Source organism: Heteronotia binoei, chromosome 1 (genome assembly GCF_032191835.1).
Source record: "Heteronotia binoei isolate CCM8104 ecotype False Entrance Well chromosome 1, APGP_CSIRO_Hbin_v1, whole genome shotgun sequence".
Taxonomy (NCBI): domain Eukaryota; kingdom Metazoa; phylum Chordata; class Lepidosauria; order Squamata; family Gekkonidae; genus Heteronotia; species Heteronotia binoei.
The window spans coordinates 33,356,959-33,374,773 of NC_083223.1; the positions used below are offsets into that span (position 1 = coordinate 33,356,959).

The following is a 17,815-nucleotide window of genomic DNA, read 5'->3' on the forward strand; positions in this document are numbered from 1 at the left end:
ATGAGTTATGCAAATGAGTTGTGCTAATGAGCTCCGGCACCTCTTTTTCTGCAAAATGACCCGTGTCCCTAACTACTGAATATATAGCATTTGTAGTGGGCTCCCATGGTAATAGTCAGAAGGCACATGATGCAGAAACCTTGTTGATGTAGTGGGTCTTGTCAACGTTTGAACAGGAAACCTCCTGGGAATCCAATGGATACCTCCATGAGTTCTATGATGGAAGAAAAGCACAATATAAAAGTAATAAACAGGCAAGTGTCATTTTGTTCTCTACATCTGTAGTACAGAAGCCATGAAAACTAGTCATTAGCCCTTTCTTTTCTTACATTTCCTGCTCCTCAAAAGTTCATGGAGAGATACATGTGAAGGAAGAATCCCAAGAAACACATTAAGAGACCAGAAGCTGCAATAGGAATACCAATCAGAAAAGGCAACACTCTACTAAACAGGAATCCAAAGGAGCATTGTACAAGCCCTAGAAAGGGTGTATTTGTGATTATTGTTGTAAATAGTATGATACTCCAAGGAGTTCAGATCAATGTGCACAGAGAACCTGTGATGTAGGGTAGACTGAGAAACAAGAACAGGTCCAAGGAGCCTCACAGCAGTGTGGAGATGCAAATCCAGGCTGTTCCTAGGGCTGGTTCCACACTCTTAACCACACTGATTCATACAATGATGGCAGAGAGTCACTTGCTAAATTAGTGAGCTATTTTAGCATTTCATTCCAAGATGTTCATATTAATATTTCATGTTAATGTGTGGACTAAAGGGTATTAAAACAGACTATAAAGCAAGATATATACAGGCAAAGCGAAGCAGTCAATTTTAATAGGAGCCACATTAACAAGCGAGGCTGGGTGGAGACTATGGAAAGTGTTCTGTGAGATCAAGACATTTTCATTAAACAATAAAGAAAGGAATTGCAAATGTGTAGTCATGGTAGCCTCTTGCTGCAAAGACAATACACCATGCTGTTGTACCTTACAGGCTAATTTGTTGAAACAGAAGGCTTGCTGTGGCCAGGAGAAAGGAGGGATCGCCCAGGAAATGACTTCTTTCCCCACTTTCTCCTGGCCACAGTTTACTATGCCTGGGAGAAAGGGGTCAGGATCGCCTGCAAAGGGGCTTCATTTAACCCTTTGTTTTTGTCCTAGGCTTCCCAACCCTCCCGCCCTGGCGGGGGACCCCAGGATTTCCACCCTCTTCCCCTGCTCCCCAAAAAAACGGAAGCGGGGGGAGGGGGAAACGGCGCCAGGGAGCATGGCGAGCTGCCCAATCCTGGAGTGGGCGAGGCCGCCGCGCCGCTGCCACCCCCTCCCCACCCACCGCAGCTGCTCCTCCGAGATGGGCCCAGGCTGAGCCCATCTCAGAGGAGCAGCCAAGAGCAGCGCAGGCAAAACCAGAGAAGGGGAGGGCGAGGCAGGCCAGGAGCATGGCGAGCCGCGAATCCGGGCCCTTCTAGGACCCGGACTTGTGGCTCGCCACGCCCCTGGCCCGCCTCCACCACCCCCGCTTCCACCCCAGAGGCGGAGCGGGCGAGGCCGCCGCGCCGCTGCCGCCTCTTCTCTGCTCGCCGTGGCTGCTCCTCCGAGATGGGCTCAGCCTGAGCCCATCTCAGAGGAGCAGCCAAGGTGAGCGGAGAAGAGGCCGCCACGCTGCCGCCGCCTCTTCTCCGCTCGCTGTGGCTGTTCCTCTGAGATGGGCTCAGGCTGAGCCCATCTCAGAGGAGCAACCACGGCGAGCAGAGAAGAGGCAGCAGCTGCGGGGCGGCTCGCCATGCTCTCCGGCGCCGTTTCCCCTCTCCCCCCTAGCTCTACCCCAGTGTCTCCTGGCTCCACCCCCAAAGTCCCCAGATATTTCTGGGGTTGGACTTGGCAACCCTATTTTGTCCCCCCCACCCCCAGGGTTAAATGGCTAGCCCCAAACAGCTGAACTGAATTGGCCGAAAGTCTAGTAAATGTTTAGGGAATGCATCTTCCCCAAACATTGATTCCTGAGTTCTGAACTGGCTGGTTTGTGCTCATCCCTGCCCTAAGCCTTCCTTTGTGGTCTTCCATCCACATACTAATCCTGCTTAGCTTCCAAGACCTGATGATATCAGGCTTTGCAAAAAAGAACCATTTTAGAGGCTTTCTGAAATGCTAATAATGATAAAACCTCTGCGCTTCCTCTGGCAACCTCTTCTATAGAACTGAAGTCATAACTGAAAATGGTGTGTATTAATGCTGACGATGACCAAGGGGGGCACAGTTAGAAAGCTCTGTTGAGAAGACTTAGGTGGCTCTTAAAGGAGAGGATGAAGACAACTGTACGCTGCTTTGGTAGTCATTCTATACCAGGGGTGTGAGCAAATAGCTCCCAACTGCAGAACGTCGTAGTCACCCATTTGGTTGCCAGGCCACCTGGAGATTAAACTCACACACATCTGCCAGAAACTTTGGGTTTTGTCTACCAGAATATAAAGGGACTTATGTGAGTACTAACAGCCATAACGTTGCAGCAGCATCCGTGTCTTTGGAGGAATTCTAACCAGGAGAACAGATGGTTTCCAGTCGCCCTGCACGATCCCCATCTTGGCCGTTGTAGCGGAAGAAGTTGCACCTACGGGAGCTGTCCAAACAAGCGGTTTTCAGCCTTGACCACATAATCTCTAGGGAAAGGCTAACAGCACCAGCAACTATCTTTCTGCAGTCCCAGACTCCATAACAGCGAAGCGGGAGGCTCACGTACTCAACTGATGTCACCTGTGCATAAGGCAATCAAGCTCACCCCAGGAGGGGATCCTGTCAGACTGCGTAAACTTTGTTCCACGGAACCCGAAACAAAGGATGGTGCCAGCAGAAAAATAACGTCTTCATCTAAAGCCAAGTATCTTTGTTTAGACCTGGTGTCACCTAGGTGGCAATTTGGCTATCCATTGTCATCCTGGAGCCTCCCCCTTGGCCCATTGTTACCTGGAGGTCCAATCAGGTAACCAGGCCAAGTCCTCTCATTGGCCAGGAACGGGCATCCAATCAGATGCTCCCTCCAAGCTGGCCATTGGCTATCGCACAAGTCCAGCCCTTATGGTCACTGCGGAGCCTCCCCTTTTTCTGAGGTCATGCACCAGCTGACCACCTGTCATCTGCCCCTGTACCTCCCATCCCCTTAGGGCTCAGGGGAAGCGTATAACCTCTGACCCAACCTTTTACACGTGTGCATCTAGCAGTACCCCAATTCCGCTGTCTAGGTACATCCCCGATTCTTGGCCAGTTGAGGGTCCCTTCCCCCTAGTCCTCATTTTTCCACCATTGGAGCCTTCCTTGGAGACTATGATTGGTAATTATCACCCTGATTGTACATCCTTGTGTATCTGTGAATCTCTCTCTATTTTTATTAGGACTGTATGTGTGTTGTATAAATTCATGACCTTGTATGTGTGTGTTCTATATTTTTCTGTAATAAAGTTTTGATAGTTTCTCTTAGTTAGTGTCCTTGGTAAATTTAAGCAATAATTTCTGGAAGTGGAATCCTGTATACCTAGATTCAAAGTTCCTTTTTAAGCCAGGTGCCCACCTGTCAATTCCCCAACCTTGTTTTGAGGGCATTTTGGCTTACAGGGGTGGAAACTTTCTTAATGTAAGAGCCACAAGACATGAACCTCAGATGTTTAAGAAAGGGGAAGGGGAAGGGGAAGGGGAAAGGGGAAAGGGGAAAGGGAAAGGGGAAAGGGAAAGGGGAAAGGGAAGGAAAGGAAGGGAAAGGGGAAAGGGAAGGAAAGGAAGGGAAAGGGGAAAGGGAAGGAAAGGAAAGGAAAGGAAAGGAAAGGAAAGGAAAGGAAAGGAAAGGAAAGGAAAGGAAAGGAAAGGAAAGGAAAGGAAAGGAAAGGAAAGGAAAGGAAAGGAAAGGAAAGGAAAGGAAAGGAAAGGAAAGGAAAGGAAAGGAAAGGAAAGGAAAGGAAAGGAAAGGAAAGGAAAGGAAAGGAAAGGAAAGGAAAATAGAATGGAGGGGAGGGGAGGGGAGGGAGGGCAGAGGTAGAGGTAGAAAGAAAACAACTTTAAATGCATTCTCCGAGCTGCCAGCTAGAGAAGTGATTTAAAGAGAGAAATGCCTTCGCCAAGGTTGCCAACAGGGCAGCGGGGGCTTCAAGAGCTACACAATTATGTGTGAAAGAGTCAAATGTGACTCCTGAACCACAGTTTGGCCACCCCTGTTCTATACCATTTTCTCTACCTTCAATGAAGTTAGACCATACAGGTTTTTTACTCGGTTTGTTGTCCAGTTCCCCTACCAGGCTGTTTCTCCATGCACACCTCTATCTGTTTCCTCAGTTCCAATCCCTGTCCCTCTTCCATTTCATCACTCTCAGCTATAGCCCATTCTTAACCTCATGCCTGCACATTTTGACCTGTGGTAATATCTATGGACAGAAAGAGGTAATGGTCTTCAAACTTCTAGCAGATTCCATCAAAATAAGGTTGTCATTAGAAAGGAGAAGGATGGAAAGCGGCTAGCTTAAAACTACTTCAACCTATTAACTATTATGAGTTGTGGTCATGCAACGTTTATGCGATCTGCAATGCAGTCCTAAGAAGAGTTCTTCACGGGACTTAAAAAGATTTAACTTTGTTTAGGACTGCAGTGTAACAGATTCTCATTGAGCTGAAAAAACAATCTTGATACTAAAGTCATGCTGAATTAGGACTGTGCTCAAGTGAGGACATGCTGAATTAGGACAGTGCTGAACTTTCAACTAAGTGAAAGTTATCCTGGAAGTCACTGCCTCCTGGTCCATCCGGAGGCCTCTAGGACAGGGGTGGGGAACCTTTTTTCTGCCAAGGGCCATATGGATATTTATAACATCATTTGCGGGCCATACAAAATTATCAACTTTAAAAAACAGTGCTCCGCCAAGGAAGAACGATCCAGGCCAGCAAAATTAATGCAAATAATTGTTTTTCTATTTGAAGTCATGTGGGGAGAGCCTAATCACACACACACAGCACACCGCCCTAGGCAGATGCATAGGTCCAGGGGTTTTTTTGTAGAAAAAGCCCAGCTGGAACTCAGTAGCATATTAGACCACATATGCTGATATTAGGTCACACACTCATTAGCATATTAAGCCACACCATCTGGGATAATCAAGTGAAAATTGAACTGGTGGCAGCTGGCTCCCACCCTCCATCCCTGCCACCCCTCCCTTCCTTCCTTCATGCAGAAACTGTAGCTGCTCCCAGCAGACCTTTAAAGGCACCCACATACCCCAGCAGCAGCCCTTCACAGTGCCCACCACTCAGGCTACAGAGAGAGAGAGAGAGAGAAAGGAAGGAAAGGAGAAAGGGTCATAGAAAGGGAAATAAAGGGAAATAAAGAAATGGGGGGAAGAAAGAGAAAGAAATGGAAATAGAGAAATGGGGGTAGTAATGGAAAGAAAGGGGGAAAGAAAGAGAAATAAAAAAAATGTGGGGAAGAAATGGAAAGAAAGGGAAATAAAGAAATGGGAATAAAGGAAAACAAAGAAATGGGGGAAGAAATGGGGAAAAAGGGAAATAAAGAAATGAGGGGGAAACTACCTGAACTGTGACAGTAACTTTTCCAGGCCTTGCAGCAATTCTGGCCGGCCAGCCAGGCCCCAGGGAGGCTGCCGCACAGTACATCTGGGTCCTGTGATCCCTGCTGGGCCCAGGGAGGTTGCCACAAGGCTCAGTTTGGCCCAGCAATCCGTGAGGGCCACACCAAATGATCTTGAGGGCTGTTCATGGCCCTCGGGACGGAGGTTCCCCACCCCTGCTCTAGGAGGCCTGGAAGCTGCTGCCACCGGGTCCCTCTGCTAGCCCCCAGGAGGCCAAAAGCCGTCACGGCTGGTTCCCCCCAGTGGAAGCTGCTGCTGCCACCAGATCCCTCCAGTGGCCTCCAGGTGGCCCCAGAGGCCACTGCCAAGGGAGGGAAGATAAAAGGGAGGTCGATTCCAGGGGGAGGGGGAAGCAACAATAGGAGAATTCCCTCTCCCTGCGAGTTTCTTGCAGGTCTTCCTCTTTTGTCTATGCTAGAGGAATATGTAACAGCTGCTGACTGAACACCCTCATTTTTCTAATACATCAATATATTCGAAGTTCATGTTCACTCTTTGTGACAGTGTACTGAAAGCTCACATTTAGCTGTTTGACTACATAGGTGCTCAAGTTTTTCCACAGTAACTGCAGCAATCCATTCTGTAATTATAGCCTAAATTCTTTAATGAGGCCAGCCTGTTACTGGGTGAAAGAAATGTTTCTAGATGCTTTGCCAGAGCCTGCCAGAAAGCCAAATGCCAGATGTTGCTATATAATGTTTAACAGTGTAGGTTTCCAAAACAAAAGTCATCTTATACTTTGTATTAGGACCAACCAAACTATCAAAAAATAGCATGTGTTTGAGATTGATGAATGTAAGGGACAGTAGGAAATAAAGATATCTTAAGAGAAAACGAAGGCGGCTCCTGGGATGGAGGGAATTGGAGTTCTGCTCATTCTGTTAATGGTGATACTTTGACTGCCATATGTCATCGAGATTTTGCATTTGTATTTTAAATAATTTTTTGGGGGGGAGGGGGGAGCTACGCATATGTTTTTGCACTGATTGGTCTGTAACAAGGTTTCTATGGCATCATATGGCTCAGTGGTAGATACTGATACTTAGTATTGTTTTGTATGCAATTTTATTATTTTATTTTTTTAATGAAATTATGTACATCGCATCGCCCAGAGCCCTGTAAACTCTCCCTTATCTCCACACCAGACTTAAGTATAAGAACTGGAATAGAGATTATATATCAAAAGTAAAAGCCAAAAATCAGTAAAAGGCAAAAATCTGCTCTAGGTTCCTCCATAGATGTTCAAGAGAAGCAGTATTGAAAGTAGACTTTAAATTTATAAGTGTGACTGTCAAATAACCCTCAGAAAAATGTGAATACCTTCCCACCAAAAACTGAAGAGCATGACAATGGTCAGTTGTTGAGACCCCAATATGAAAACCTGCCTGTTTGCAGACGATATCATGTTCATTATCCATGGAGTCAATTTAATTGATAGATATTTAGCTTACATCTTACCTATAACGGTTAGAAGGTTTATCTGACTATAAATTGCTGGATCTCAACAGTCACCCTTCTTATATATAGGTAATATCCTTCTAAGTAGAAGAAATGTATCTAGTCCTATTAACCTGAGTGAGTTTAAGAGACAGTATTTGTGTCGAATCCACCATTGGATTTGATTTAAACAAATTGGTGGGAACATAGTTATTCCCCAGTGCCTTGTCCCAAGGGAGGGACTGAATCAATCCACATATTTCTTTCTTGGTTACTGGTGGCCAAGTTGCCAAAACATGCCTCGTTAATCTCAGATCTTCCAAGACCCTCAGAGGTGGCCTTATACAAATCCTTGTAAAATTCTTTCCAAATTGTTGGGAAAGCTGAATATTCTATGGTCTGTGCACCAACTCTGAAGTTGCTACTGCCCCCTGATGCGAAGAGCGTTATTGTTGATGAATGAAGTGCGCATGTACAGATAACAATGATTTCCCCCTTCCCCCCTCAACAAACAATAAAATCTAAACCTCAAACTGGAAAAATAAAATAAAATTTTTCCCAAACTGTTGAGGATATTTGAAAAACGAAATGTCAAGATTTTTTTTAATTCATTAGATATAAAGGACCAGAAAACTGTTGTATTAATTGTTTCTATCACATGAATTAAATTATGCCAACTTTCAAACTGCACCCTTTTCTTGGACTCCCTAGTGAGATTTTTGTACTCTCACTTCAAAGTTTAAATTTTAAATTGTCCCCTGTTACAGGGGGGAGATAAAAATTAACTAAAATTATTTCTGTACAGCAAACTCTAAAGAAGAACCATAAATAAATGAGTTTTAGAAGGTATTTTAATATCTTCGGATAGATGTTGGAAATGTAAAAATCACGAGGGTTCTTTTTTTCATATGTGGTGGACTTATGAAAAAGCGAAAAAGTTTTGGCAGATGATACAACAAGAAATTTCTAAAATTTTGGGATACGACTTCAAGAAAGTTGCGGAGACTTTTCTGTTAGGATTACAAATGGAAAAATTTCCAAAAGAAGATAGGACTTTAATTTGGTATTTGCTCTCAGCTGCTAGGACATTGTATGCGCAGTTGTGGAAGCAAGCAAAAATACCAGAGAAATGGGACTGTATCGTGAAAGTTTTATCGTGGAGTGAGATGGACAAATTAACAAGAACTTTAAGAGACTATGATTTGGACGTGTTTAAAAAGGAGTGGAAGAAATTTAGAGGATATATAGAGCAAGAGTGGAATGTAAAAAGACATTGGACAAATTTTTAATATGAATGTGAGAAAAGAAAGACATTGAACTTTGATTGGTTAAGGGTACCTTTATAATTGAATTGTATATAACCTCAGCGGGGGTCTAGTAACAGAGGGAGGGGGGATTGAAAATATCATATAGGTTAGAGATAGTAAAGATATAATTAGACATTGTAACCATATGTTATCAATAAAATTGTTTTAAAACAACTAGAAGGTATTTTAATAACTCTGACCTGCAGATGGGTACCTCACTCCTCACCTAATGCCATTTCATCTCAAGCCCAAAATAACTCTTGGCAGCGCTTGCTGCTCCCTTTCAGTGACCCCCCCCCCATTAGTCTTATAACCTACACTTTGGAAGCTCTGTGACCTGTGGCACAGTGGTCAGAAGGTTGGACTGGGATGTAGGAGACCCAGGTTTGAATCCCTACACTCTCATGGTAGCTTGGTGGGTGATTTCAGGCCAGTTTTTCTCTCTCAGTCTAGCCTAACTCAAAGTGGTGCTGTGAGTATAAAATGGTGTAAGCTGGCTTGATCTCTACTAGGGAGAAAGATGAAATATAAATGAAATTTTTTTTTAAAAGTACAATTTTGTGCCCCTTCCCCTCACAGGGTATATTTAAGAATACAGACAGCAAAATGGAAGGGTTTGTTTATATGATAATTAACAGAAACTAATGAGCAGGAACATCTCCAGTATTTTAACCTGGTGTTTCTTTCTGTATGTTATGTGCCTGAAGAAGCATTTTTCGAATGGGGCTGTAACTGAAGAAACAAGAATTGTTCTCCTTTGTGATGGTAAAGTTCATCTGAATCTAGTCCAGCAACTGTTTGATCTGCCGGTTGTTGAAATGAAGCATGGTAGGTTCTCTTTATTGCTCCTTTTTACACATGTTTTTTCACAGTGGGGCTTGCTGTTTGTGGAATTTCAATTATACCATTAAAAGAGCTCATTTTCTGTACATTTTCCAATGTTAACTGAATTTGCTGGGGTTTCATTTGGTTTAGCCTCAGGACTGAATGTTTCCCCTGAAGACTATTTTCAGACACATTACTTGCCTAACACTGATCAACCCCTCCACAGCTGCCGTGTAGGTAGCATAACTGAGCTACTTTCTAGGTCTGTACAAAGCATGCTGACGATATGAAGGGAGAAGTAAGGCGAATTTAATTCCCTCCATATTTTCCCCAGGCTGTCTCTACTAATGATAAAGATCTTTTCATGCTTTGCCTGACCATTTCTGCCCACAACTGTCTGCACGTATACAAATTCAGAAATCCTGCTGCCACTCCTGCAAGGCTCCTATTGCATTTGCACAGTTAACAATCTACCAAGACTTGGGGCTAGTGCCAGTATCATTAGCAGGGATGTTGCTATTGTCACCTAAACACAGACTTAACCTTTTAGCAGAGCTGTGCAACAATCCTATAACCAAAGCAATGTTTATGCTAGCTAGCATTAATGAATGTATAGGACACTTTTCACAGTAAATTGTTTCCTAAATGACTTTATGTGTTAAAGCTGCAGTACTGCAGTCCTAAGCTCTGCTCATGACCTGAGTTCAATCCCCGGTGTAGCTGGGTTTTCAGGTAGCCGGCTCGAGGTTGACTCAGCCTTCCATCCTTCTGAGGTTGGTAAAATGAGTACCCAGCTTGCTGGGGGGAAAGTGTAGATGACTGGGGAAGGCAATGGCAAACCACCCCGTAAAAAGTCTGCCGTGAAAATGTTGTGAAAGCAACGTCACCCCAAAGTTGGAAATGATTGGTGCTTGCACAGGGGACCTTTACTTTTCCTATCAGGAAAGTACCATACAGGAAACAGGTTTTTCAAATTTTTATGCTTCCATAGCTCAGGATTAGTTTAATCCATGCCAAGTACACAAGGAGCTCACTGATCTAATCTTCCAAACCCCTGTCTTTTACCACCCACCTGTGATTTACTTCAGAAAGCAGGGAGCAATCAGGAAAGGAAATAGGTTCCTTTTATACTGGTCCTTAAACAATCAGTCCATGCTGATATATGTTTAATTATGTACCATCTTCAGGAACAGGTAATTTTTCATCATTTTTCCTGCAACATTTTCAACACAAGTGTCTTTCCACATACAATGAACTGTGTTTTTCAAGGTTCTGTATGCTGCAAGTGTAGGAGGGAGGGAGCACACTAAATAAGAAGCAAGGGAGGAAAAGTAAATAAATGGGAAGGCATTCCTGATGGGGAAGATATAGTCTAGGGATTGCTATGGGGGCCGAATCTGACATAAATGAGATCTTGTTGGGTCGGGCCATGTGTGTCATAAAATATAATGCCAGGTAGTGGAGATATAAACTTTATAAAGGACACAGATAAACAAAATTAAAGGTTTTCTTTTCTTTTTTTTTTAACTTAAAATAAAATATGCTTAAAATATTAGCCTTCTTGCAATATTTTGTTTAACAGTTTCTTATTGACATCTTTTGCTCTGAATTATTGCATCAAAATCTTGAGACAATGTCTGTGCTGCAGCAATCTTGAGTATGCTGTTCAGGTGTTGTTCAGGTGTGCATCTGTAAATTGCAAACCTACTTTTGATTTATTGACACTCATTACAGAAATCTCATGGTCAATACTTTGAGCCTAAGATCCAGGAAAAACATGAAATGGCTGGGCATTGTGAGCTTTTGTACATGTTGCCTCATATGTTGGTCAGCGAATGGAGAAAATAGTGGCCTTGCTCTGTAGCTCCTGTGTGATTGAGCAAGCCTGGCAAAGCAAGTGATGCAGAAGGGGGAGAGAGAGAGAGAGAAGCAGATGACAGTAAGTTGCTCATGAGCCTGATAGGAGCCCTCCAGGAGCCTGATCCAGACCTCAGGCTGCATGTTTGACACCCCTGAACAGCCTTACTAGTGTTACCCACATCTTTAAAAGGTGGTTTTATTTATTTATCTCACAGTCTCACAGTATGGAAGCACCAGAAAGAACCAAAGCATAGCATAAATATTAACATTAAGCGGTACAAAAATTACATAACAGGATCCTACTTATAGTAAGCTACACTAAGCAGTATAGACTACAGTCCCTAATCATTTATCCAAGTCAGTTTAAGAACAATTTTGTCCAGTTTGACCCCATTACCTGCACAGAAAAGCCCTCTTGAATAGTTTGGTTTTGCATAATTTGAAGAAGCCAGGAGAGAGGGAGCTTTCCTAAAGTCCTTGGGCAGGCCATTCCAGAAGGTGGGAGCCATAATGGAGAAAGCATGAGTATAGGCATTCATTGATTTTGCCTATTAGCAGGCTGGCACCCTCCTTCCTCCCTCTAGCAGCCTTTTCCTGGGGAAAATCTGGCCCAGTTGTGCAGTGCCAGCCAGCTGAGCTACATTGCATGGGTTGGCGACCAGGTGCACAGTGGGGAATCAGCAAGGACTTGTGAGGGTACCTAACTTTCTTCTTTATCCTCTCCTCCCCACACTAATTCCACATTCTGTCCTTCTGGCAGTTCCCATATCCTCAGCTTCCTTCTCTCCTTCCCACACACCAGTCAACCCACCTTTTTCTGACCCCCATCCTTAGGTATATTTATTACTTATTTACTTTATATATACCCGACCCTTCTCCTCAATGAGGAACCAAAGCAGCTTACATTGTTCTTTTCTCCTCCATTTTCTCCTCACAACAGTCCTGCGAGATTGGTCTGAGAATGGGTGACTGAACCAAAAGCACCCAGTGAGCTTCCCTGTCAAAATGGGGAGCTGACTTTGGATCTCCTAGATCTTAGTCTGAAACTTTAACCACTAAGCCACACTGCTTCCAAGAAGTGGCTGTTAGTGAACAGTAGCAAGTGGCCTGGCCTGGGTGAGTCATCCAAGCTTGCTGGTGGTTACTGCTGGGCCTAAAGTTGCCAACCCCCGGTTGGGGTCTGGAGATCTCCTTGACTTACAACTGCTCTCTGGAAAACAGGGATAATTTCCCCTGGAGAAAATTGCTGCTTTGGTGGATGGACTCTATGGCATTACATCCCAAACCCTGGCTTCCCCAGGCTCCACCTACAAAATATAGCTGCCAACTCTTGCTGGGCCTGGCCAAAACAGCTGTGGGAAAGGCCCTACCTTTTATTAACAGAAAACAAGGCTTGAAAGCTGGCAATAATGTTGTGGTTGCCTAGCAACAATCATTGAGAACATCAATTTCTTAAAGCTACAAGTACTCCTTTTATCAAGGGGGTTAACTTCATCTGTCTGTCTGTCATCTACCTACCCACCTACTAGATTTCAGATTTTTCTCCAAACCTGGGGTCTTTTTAAGGTTTGTAGAAAGATCCATCCTGTCTGTTCATGACTCCAGATTCTGAATTTTAATATCCAGTATTAGCTATATTAGCTATGATGATTATTTTATTCATATTTGACAACCATCATAAGAAGAACATAAGAGAAGCCATGTTAGATCAGGCCAATGGCCCATCCAGTCCAACATTCTGTGTCACACAGCGGCCAAAATACACACACACACACACACACACACTGTGGCTAATAGCCACTGATGGACCTCTGCTCCATATTTTTATCTAACCCCCTCTTGAAGGTGGCTATGCTTGTGGCTGCCACCACCTCCTGTGGCAGTGAATTCCACATGTTAATCACCCCTTGGGCGAAGAAGTACTTCCTTTTATCCATTTTAACCTGTCTGCTCAGCAATTTCATCGAATGCCCACGAGTTCTTGTATTGTGAGAAAGGGAGAAAAGTACTTCTTTCTCTACTTTCTCCATCCCATGCATTACCTTGTAAACCTCTATCATGTCACCCCGCAGTCGACGTTTCTCCAAGCTAAAGAGTCCCAAGCGTTTCAACCTTTCTTCATAGGGAAAGTGTTCCAGCCCTTTAATCATTCTAGTTGCCCTTTTCTGGACTTTCTCCAATGCTATAATATCCTTTTTGAGGTGCGGCGACCAGAACTGCACACAGTACTCAAAATGAGACCGCACCATCGATTTATACAGGGGCATTATGATACTGGCTGATTTGTTTTCAATTCCCTTCCTAAGAATTCCCAGCATGGCGTCAGTAACAGATTCATAAACAAGTAATAAGTGACAGAGCAATGGGAGCTTGGCAATAATGCCCAGAATTCTAACAAATCTCTTTCATATAATTCTGAACTCAGAAATCAAGAAGAGGAGAAATTATATATTTACTGATCTTGAGATTCTGAGAGCTTCTGAAATCCCTCACTCAGATTCTCTCAGATGCCTTTCCTTTCATAAACCAAATTTGTTAAATGGGTTTTCACATAATTACACTTCTTTGCCATATTTTACCTATTGACAATTAGTTTTTTCCTAGTAAGTTACATATATATATAGAAACACTGCATTCATGTTTAAATATCCAGACCATTAAAAGGGATGCTAATCATTCTTTCTCTTTCTTATAGATACACACACACACGCAGAGTTACTTCCCTCTTTCATCCAGTGCTTTTCAATACTTTCTATAACTGATTTCCAACAAGAAGTCAAAATATCATATCAAAATTTCAATTAAGTAAAAAAGAAAATACTATATAAAGGGTGAATGCAACTTTGTACCGTTTAAAGTTTCTCACCTTAATAATATATCTGCACTACATCTATTACAAGATGTTAATTATTTTACTTGGGCCATGATTTTTTTATACTTCAGTTGTGGGTAGTATGCTTTACATGTATTTTGTCAATTAATAATGCAGTTCTAAACAGAGAGTCACACCTTTCTAAGACCACTGATTTTAATTGATTTGGAAGTGTGAATTTCTGTTTAGGATTGCCCTGTAAATTTACACATGCAAACAAACACAGAGAAGCACAGGATAGTTTATAGAATCCAAAGTCTGTCCAGATATAGAAAGAAGGTATTACACAAGAAGGCATTAACCAGAAAAGACTCAAAGCAATCTTCTTATGACGCGATAGGCACGTGAAACAACAAGACAGCTTGCAAACATGCTTATTTAAAAGGACATAAGGAAAATACAGTTTATGATCTTAGAAATAACGTAGAAGTTATTTTGCATTAAGTTTCTTAAGAGTTAGTAGAAGTCTGTAGAAACAGAATTTGCATTATTTCCCCATCACCCTTTATTAGAGCAACACACAAATCAGAGAGAGTGTATATATAAATAGTAGACTAGAGAGAGTACGTATGTATATATATATATATATATATATTCTGCTCTCTCTCTCTCTATAGTCTTATATATGTGTGTGTATAGTTTCTCTCTCTCTCCCATCTCTCTAGTAGACTAGAGAGAGAGACTACCTATCATCTATAATCTGTATATCTAATAGCTAAGTGTTGGCTGATCTGCAAATATCTGAACTGACACTGACTAAAACAGATTCTTCTGTCAATCTGGGGGACTTCTGAGCTTTGCAGAAAAATCTGAAAACTTAAAAAAGTACATTGGGGGGTTTAAATCAGCGGTCAAAGTGTGGTCTGCAGACCTGATCCAGCCCCCACAGGGCTTGTATGTTGTCTGTGAGCAAGTGGCCAGTTTGCTTCTTTCTCCCTCTCTTCTTTCATCCCAGTGCTTTCACCCATGCAGTGCATCTGAGCAAACCAACTTCTCACTTTTTTCCTCTTCCCCCTCCCTCTTCCCAAAGGGGAGAGGAGGGAGGAGGAGCTTGGCTCTGTAGCTCTCCTGTGGGATTGAGAGAGCCTGGGGTGCATGTCTTTCTCATTCATGCAGCAGAGCTACAGAGCCAAACACCTCCATTGGCTGAGGTTCCTCCTCCCTTTGAGAAGAAGGAGGGGAAAGAGGCCGCTTTGCTCAGCTGCCTCAATCCCATGGGAGAAATACAAAGAAAGTGCCTTTAAGACCAATACAGTTTTATTCAAGATAAGAGCTTTTTGCCTTGCTACTGTGTGCTGCATGTGTGTATGTGTTGTTAAGCTCATTTTGCCAGCATTCTCCTGGGTGCAACTGGGTTCTCTCTCCCTTTTCCTTGTATTCATGCCCTCTTGTCCCAATCTTTTTCAATAGGAAAACAATGCAAACTATTTAGATGAGGAACAACAAACCAGTGAGGTGCATTCAGCTGAGAGTGTGTGTCCAACACATTTCCTTTGTAGACTGGGGATTTTGAACACATGCTTCCCAGATAGTAGGCTGAGACTGACCACTATACATTGCTATACATTGCTGTCTCTCTATTCTTGCACTGCCTAATAGGAGTTTGCTCTAAGCCCCACACAGGGTAAGGCAAACATTGGTGCCTGGCTCAGTTGAGACCCATACAAGGGCCACAGGTTTCCTGGGTAGAGGGTGCCACAGGTAGGGAAAGGTGGAAAACTGAAGATGGGGAGGAGAAAAAGGTAGGTTTATTTGTATTTATTTAGGCAATTTATATTCTGCTCTTTCCCAAGAACAGGCTAAGGGCAGATAACAACATAATACATAACAATTTAAAACATGCATTTAAAATCAAACCAGTATAAAATGATACAATAAATTATAAACAATTATAAATAGATTATAGATAGTTTGTAGATGGCAGCTCAGTTGGGCACATATTACACATACTGAAGGTCTAGAACAGTAATTAAAAATAAAGGATAATATCACAGCAAAGGTGGTATCACAGCAAAGGGCCAGCCAATGGGATAGGACGCCCGCTGTCTCAACCAAAGGCCTAGCAGAATAGCTCCATTTTGCAGGCCCTACAGAACGGTAGTTATTCAGTGATTCAGATCCTAACTCAGTAATTCAGATCCTTACCCGGATCTCTGTAAGGAGCTGATTCCACCAGGTCAGGGCCAGGGCCATGGCCAAAAAGGCTCTGGCTGAGGCAAGTCGGATGTCCTTCGGGCCAGAGACGGTCAGCAGATGTTGTAAGCTGGATCATAATGAAACTCAGGCTGGTGCAGAATGCAGCGGCTCAGCTGCTGTTTTTTCAGCTCTGTGGTCCTGATATTTGCTGAGTCCCTAGGTGGGAGCAGGCAGCTCCCTTCAGAGGGAGCTAGCTGGGCAGCGGCCGCATCCTTCTTCCTTTGCTCCAAGCAATTGAAGTGAAGGAAGGACGTGGGCTGCTGCTGCCCAGCCAACTCCCTCTGAAGAGAGAGAGGGCTGGGCAACAGCTGCCTGCATCCTTCTTCCTTCACTCCGATTGCACAGAGTGAAGAAAGAATGCTTGACACGGCCCTTGCCCAGCCCTCTCCCACTTCAGAGGGAGCTGGGCAGGGGCTGCGTCCTTCTTTCTTCACTTTGAGCAATTGGAGTGAAGAAAGAACACCACAAAGTATCAGGGTTGGCGGGGACAAGGCGCCTGCCCTTGCCCCCACGGTGAGATGGTGCCCTAGGTGGCCGTCTACCTCACCTACTCCCATGCACCGACCCTGGGGGCAGGGGATCCCCCAATGTGGCGGGGTGCTCTCCCCCAGTTGGGCAGTGGTGGAAAATCTGCAGATTCTGAGAAGCTCCCAGAGATCAGCTGGAGGGGTCCTTTAAATCTTGAGGGAGGGAGAGGCCAGGATCCAATAACCAACTTTGGTTATAGAGATCTGACTTTTTTCTTATGAAAACAATACTGCACAGTGTTGTCACTAATGGTTCCTGATGGATGAACTACACTTTACATATACCATGTGATTGCCATGGAGATGGCAACAGAACACCAGTTGCAAGTTTCCTGTGGAAATGCAATTCAGAGATACTACAGGGCCCCAATTCATCTTGGAACCACTGTTTGAAAGAGAGGCAGTGCTCCAGCTCCAAGTGTTGGGGGGTTCTAGCATTCAGTCTGCCTGCAGCCCACAGTGGGGTAAGCCCTGAGCCTTTTGGGTCTGGAAAACAGCATGGGGGGGGAGAAACAGACACGCTTCCCATAATATGGTTCTAGTCCAAATCACTTAGGTCCGATCCTGAGGCACTTTCAAATTGAGTTCCCATGGGGAACTCGCTGCTGCTGTATAAATGCAAGTCTCCATAGTAACCATGTAGTATGTGTAACATATTGTTTTGGCCTATGATAGTTTCAGAAATAATCTGTCATATTACACTGGGGGTGCTGTTTGTATAACTAATTCCTCATGCCCAAGAGAACTATGGTTATAAGATTCTTAGAACCTGGCCAAGAAATATTAACTCCAAATGAAAACTGTGGAACAACTTATTTTTCTATGATATAGAATTTGGATCAAAAGAGCTATTTAATATAAGCACTCCAAAACTGTTGGGCATTCAGGGCCTTTTATCCCCCGCTTCCACAGACACTTTGTTGTACCATTGCTTAAAGCTGGAAATTTTTTTAAAAAGCATCCACGTCTAAGGCCCTTTCTGCATTTGTGTTTACCACTGCTCTTTCCTTGCACATCTGTTGCTCCAAAAACTTGCTTGTATATTCACTTGTGCACTCTCCTCACTCTCCCATCTGATATTTTAATTCCTTCCACGTCCTTTTACTCCACTTTTACTCTATAGTTTTCAAGAGTGGTTTTTCAGAGGAGTATTTCCCTCTCCTCCTTTTAG

General features: G+C 43.6%; 1 protein-coding gene across 1 annotated transcript in view; it reads left to right on the forward strand.

Annotated features, from left to right (window-relative positions):
* LOC132567706 (WD repeat and coiled-coil-containing protein-like) overlaps positions 1 to 17,815 on the forward strand; it is a 28,542-nt gene that overhangs the window by 9,330 nt on the left and 1,397 nt on the right. Inside the window, exon 2 of the mRNA XM_060233391.1 lies at positions 9,072 to 9,192. Within this exon, the coding sequence (XP_060089374.1) occupies positions 9,072 to 9,192 (121 nt within the window). The remainder of the gene's footprint in view (positions 1 to 9,071; positions 9,193 to 17,815) is intronic.